Source organism: Corvus brachyrhynchos, unplaced genomic scaffold (genome assembly GCF_000691975.1).
Source record: "Corvus brachyrhynchos isolate BGI_N302 unplaced genomic scaffold, ASM69197v1 scaffold17, whole genome shotgun sequence".
Classification (NCBI taxonomy): Eukaryota; Metazoa; Chordata; class Aves; order Passeriformes; family Corvidae; genus Corvus; species Corvus brachyrhynchos.
In genome coordinates, this window is record NW_008240046.1 from 15,510,144 (window position 1) to 15,515,834 (window position 5,691).

The 5,691-nt window shown below is 36.9% G+C and overlaps 1 protein-coding gene across 1 annotated transcript in view; it reads left to right on the forward strand.

The window, feature by feature from the left end:
- Window positions 1-5,488, forward strand: part of AGA (aspartylglucosaminidase) — a 53,339-nt gene extending 47,851 nt beyond the window's left edge. The window contains exons 9-10 of the mRNA XM_017744308.1: window positions 1,566-1,699; window positions 2,511-5,488. Coding sequence (XP_017599797.1) covers window positions 1,566-1,699; window positions 2,511-2,611 — 235 coding nt within the window. The 3' untranslated portion in view covers window positions 2,612-5,488. The remainder of the gene's footprint in view (window positions 1-1,565; window positions 1,700-2,510) is intronic.
- The last annotated feature ends 203 nt before the right edge of the window (window positions 5,489-5,691 follow it).

Below are 5,691 nucleotides of genomic sequence, written 5' to 3' on the forward strand. Positions count from 1 at the left end.
ATTATGGAAATCCATGCTGAACATAATGGGCACTGATGCTTGAAGGATAATAAAGAAGTGGCCTTCATATTGCTCAGGCGACTTTTCTGAAACTCTGGCAGCCAAGAAAGCCTGGTAGCTGTTGCATATTTATTACAGGTGTCGTCAGTGAATTTCAAGCTGTTCCAAGCCAGTCTTTCAAATACAAGGCAGTTGACAACTTCATGAATTATCTGTCTCATCATATAACATACCAAGACTAGTAGTGAATTTATCTCCACTATAAGGTTAGTCAGTAAAAGCTTAGATTGCTCTTAAGCAGCCTGAAGTGTTTGTCTGTAATGCTTACAACATTTCACGTCGGCACCAGTGGGTTAACCACCAGACTAGGTGGTTAATTACTGATTCCTCATAGATAAAGATTTTTACTAGTTCCATGATATTTAGATACTCTCACATGAAAAAAACAAAGACTAGAAATAACCTCCCAGAAGTGAAGGAAGTGTCAAAGAAAGGGGGAAAATTGCTAATATTTTCTGTATGCCTTCTTTGAAGAGGTAACTTCTTGTTGAGTTTTTGATAGTGAAGAGACCCCTGTGAAATACAGCTTTAAATGCAGATAGTTATCTTTAGATAATCTGAACCTATTTGATTGTTAGAATAAATCAAAGATAATAGGGAGTCTGAAAATAGAAGATATGTTCTTTTCTGTGGTACTTTGGTAACATTTGTAATTGATGCAATCTGTAGATGTCTTAGTGTAAGAAAGAGTTGGTCTCGGTATACGCATCTTTCATCAAAGTGATCGAATGTTGTTTGCTTATAAGTTATGTCATGAGTTATTATTTAATCTTCAGGTTCTGAAAGAAAATGGCAACATAAGTAATTTTTTACCTCTCAGGACATTTTGGAAATGCAAACAGTTCATCTCAAGCAATTCCTTTAGATATAAAGGAAATTCATTTTGATTACTCTTAGAATAAGACTTTTTTTCATCCCTGTAAAAAGTTTGAAAGCGGCTCGAATTCCTGATCAAAACATGGTGCCTTTGTATTCATAAAATAAAGAAAATATGTCAATTTTTATGTTTTCAGAAACTTAATTTTTTTCTGAAAGGTTTTTTTAATGCTTACTGAAATCAGTAATTTATCAATAATGTAATACTCAGTTTTCTCAAAAAATTATCTTGGCTTTAGCCTTTTTGAAAACTAGCAATTACTTCTAATGTCAAACTTAATAATATAATGAAAAATAGAAGCTACTGAGTCCTCTAAGCCGCTGCTCCTTACAGTTCTTTAACTGATCTTTTGCTTAGCTGCTTCTACTGCAAATGATCACCATTCCGTCTTGACTTGACCTGCCATAGAATGATAGATGGTATAGATGACATCTTGTAGTCCTTTTTAGTCTTGTTTTTAATTGCTTTTTATGTAGAACTTGAGTAATAATTGCCCATATGAAGTTGGCCTAAAAATTATTTATCATGTGTTTCCACTGGTCAAAGAAACAGGGTCTCTTCAGTGGTATTTTAAATTATATAACCTGAGTATGCCTATTTTCTGGGTATGGGGTTGTCTTTTCTTTAGTTATCAAGCTGTGGAATATATGAGGATGGGAACAGACCCAACAGTAGCCTGTCAGAAAGTTATTTCCAGAATCCAGAAGTATGCTCCAAAGTTCTTTGGTGCTATCATTTGTGCAAATACAACTGGAAGTTATGGTATGTATTTTTTTTTTCAGACAAAGGTGATTGACTCTTACGAGATCACAGATGTACAAAACTGTATGTAGATTTTAAAGAAGAAGACTGCAGAAGTACTGACCATTCATAGTATGGAATGCTGGTTAGCAGGGCAGCTGTGTCCTAGTGCAAACTGGAGATAATTTAATTTTGCATTTTTATGTCTTAGACTTTCACAAAATTTATGGAAGTCTTGGCAAAACCTAAAAATATTTACAACCTTCATTTGTTTTCCTGGACTGTATATGATTAATTTGAAGGTTTTAAAAAAAGACTGCTTTGCCTTCCCTAGATATGGCATAATGGAGGGAGTATTTGAATGTTAAGCATAGCTTCAAAGCAATCTAAGGGTAGTCATTGCACCTGGCATCTCATTAGTAAACTCTTAGATCAGTAGGAAGTACAATTTGCTAATCAATGTGGATTATTTAGGTAGACTGCTTTCCTTATTCTTTGATCTCTTACTTCCTATAGTTCTGTGTTTAAGAGATTAGTGTTGAAGGAACTCATTAAATTAATGAGGATTGAAAGAGAGATTTTCCTGACTTGTGTTACTGTTTTGAATTGTAGTATAAGGACATTAATTGCACTACAGCAGTCAGTAGTACTGTATTTTAACCTAAAAATTAAATACTTTCAAGATGTCTTGGGTTAAACAGATTGTAAAAGAATAATTATACCACTGTAGTAGAATCAGTAACTGGATCTTTAGATGATAAAATACAATGACAGATACACTAATCCCAAATGTAACAGATTAGAATTTTTTTTTTCTTTCTTTCTTTCCTAGGTGCTGCATGTAATAAAATTCCAGGATTCACTCAGTTTCACTTCATGGTTTCAAGCCCCTTGCTAAGTCGACCAACTGAACAAGTAGTAGATTGCATTTAATTTCTTTTGTCCTATTAACATCTCAACCTAGAAGAGGACACTTGTCCTTAGGGCACACTTACTTCTTAAAATGGTTGTTTCAAGCATCTAATGGCTCTTATGGTCTGCTTGTTTTCCTAAGAACTGAGTAGCCAGAAGTGATGAATAGTAACCATTGAACAGGCCCTTTGCATTGCCATTTAAAAATATATTTGTCTGACATCTGGAATAACAGGCTGTAAGTGGAACTATGACTCTACACAAGACTTATATTGAGAATATTTAATTGTCTTTCTAAGATTTAGTCCAAGTTTTCTTTTCTCTTGAAAAGAAAATTGCATGAAAATGCTGGCAAGCAAGGAAGGGGGGTTAAAGAGTAGTAGAGAGCCTTTAATGAAGAGGTAAGAAGTCCTTATGGACCATTCTAACTTGTTCCACAACATCTGAGAATTGAGAGTACATGCAAGCATCCCTGGTAGTACAGACCTTCAAGGAATTTTGATTAACTCTGACTGGATGTGAAGACAATTGGAGATCTTCCTGTCATCTGTTTTTTGTAGGGGAAGATAAGTTATGAATCATAATCACAGTGATTTCCTTGTCACCAATATGCTGTGCACTCACCCTGTCCTATAGCACATTTACCTCTGCAAAGGAGCAGTTGAATGCCTAGAGTGTGACAGTATCTACAGCTTTGGGTTTTGTCACTTTGTGTCTAGAAACACCGGAATTCATTTGTAACAGAACTTTAGCATCATGAGGATTATTCCGCAGGTATTTGAAGATCTGTTTGATCATTCTCTTAAATTGACAGCTTGCTGATCATTTGATGGAATCTTTGCTAAACTTGAGCTAGGAAATGGCAAAAGGGGGGAGGAAGTAAAAAGAGTATGTCTTGTCACTTTAATTCTCTGTCCACTTAAATAAAATCATTGGGTAATAAAAGCACACCTTAATGCATTAGTAAAGTTGTTTAGATGCTTGTGTACTGTGCCTTACATTGATTGTTGCTTTCTGTTTCAAATTGATATCTTTAAAAGATGGAAATAAACCATTCAAACTAGAATAGCTATCTGTAATGGCCTGCTATTGAACTGCATCAGGAAAATGATTTATTCACTTCTGTCACTGGATCCTCAGAGCATGTTGTAGCACAGTGTTCACTGCAGGCCACAGCAAGCTTTTGTCAGAGAAACTCCTACTGAATATATCTCTAATGGCTTAAGGTAAGTTTTCTACCTGTCCTACCTGCAAGCCTTCTGCCATGGCTGCTCTATCTTCAGATAACTCAGGCAGTCAATCACACGAAGATTGGTAAAATCCAGGTGATTGTTACTTTGAAGGTTGCATTGTGGATTATGAATGTAGAAGGTTCAGTCCTGGGAGCTGAGTGGTAATGTCTCAAATTGCTGCAGCTGAATCCTCCAGGATTCATTTCTGAAAGAGGTTTGGGAACGTCCATAGCTTGCTTTCTAGAGTGCTTATGTCACTGTACCAGCTACCGTATGCCAGTAAAAGTTGTGATTGCCCTATAACAGTACACCGTGCAGTCACTGTTACACTGCTAACTTCCTGCATAGTCAGCTTGTCTGTGCTGGTTGACAGCCAGCTGGACATGATCCAGCAGTGCCCAGGTGGCCAAGAAGGCCAATGGCATCCTGGCTTGTACCAGGAACAGTGTTGGCAGTAGGACCAGGGCAGTGATTGTTCCCCTGTACTCGGCAGTGGTGAGGCCACACCTCGAGTGCTGTGTCCAGTTCTGGGCTCCTCAGTACAAGAAAGACATTGAGGGGCTGGAGCGTGTCCAGAGAAGAGCAACAAGTGAGTGAAGGGTCTAAAGAGTAAATCCTAGGAGCGGCTGAGGGAGCTGGGGTTGTGCAGCCTGGAGAAAAGGAGGCTTGGGGCCTCTACAACTGCCTGAAAAGAGGTTGTAGCAAGGTAGGGGGTGGCCTCTTTACCCAGGCAACCAGTGATGGGACAAGGGGAAACAGCCTCAAGCTGTGCCAAGGGAAGTTCAGGTTGGACATCAGGAGGAGTTTCTTCACTGGAAGTGTGGTCAAGCATTGGAATAGGCTGCCCAGGAAGATAGACGGTGGAGTCACTATCTCTGGAAGTGTTCCATAAAAGACTGGATGCAGCACTTAGTGATACGGTTTTGTTTGCATGGTCATGTTTGGTGAAAGGTTGGACTTGGTGATCTTGGAGGTCTTTTCCAACTTTATTGATTCTATTATTCTATGAAAATTACTTGTCTCCATGAGACATAGGTACTAATAACATGTGGTTTGATACTGTGGGTTGCTTTGTGATGATGAACTAGTTATAAATAAAAGAGTTTATGTAAATTATTTTGATACGTTATTAACTCGACAATATTTTAAATCATAATATTAAGAATGTACCATTCTGATGTTATGAACAGAATTCAGAATTAGAAAAACAACGTGCTTGATATCTTGTCTTAAAATATTTCTATAAAGGTTGTTAATGGTGTGCAGACACATGAATTTTTTTAAGAAAGATAAGTATCAAGTACAAACTCCTGTCAAAAGTAAGCAAAAACTATGACAATTTCTGCTGGGGTTGCAAAAAGCTATCTCACTGTTTTCTATTTCAGTTTTTACTATTCAACTTCTACTACACAGAATATGCATATTTGTGATTTAGTGGTAAAATTGAATGCATCCTGTCTGGTAAAGCTGTGGAACTTTTTTAAGTTCATTAGCTTCTGTTTAGCTGGGTTTTTTTCTGTTTCTAAAACTTCTTACCAGATTAATTTTTCATGTAATGTAGACATAAAAAGAATCTTAGCTCAATGGTCTGACTAAAAGTGAACTATGCTCTGCTTTTTGCATGGTATCAAATTGTTTTTTAATAAAGCAATCTGTGTTTACCCTGGCAATGTTTCATATGCACTTACTGAAGATGGCTTCCCTGTCATTTCACCATTTGTAGGTTACCACTGAAACACATTCTTTCATTTGTAGCTGCCTCAGTCAGGAATAATTCAGAGTGTTAGAGAATTCAAGACTGATTTTTAGATGGAATCTACAAGTAATACTGTATAAACTGAAATGAATCTGTCAGCATTTGTTGTTTGA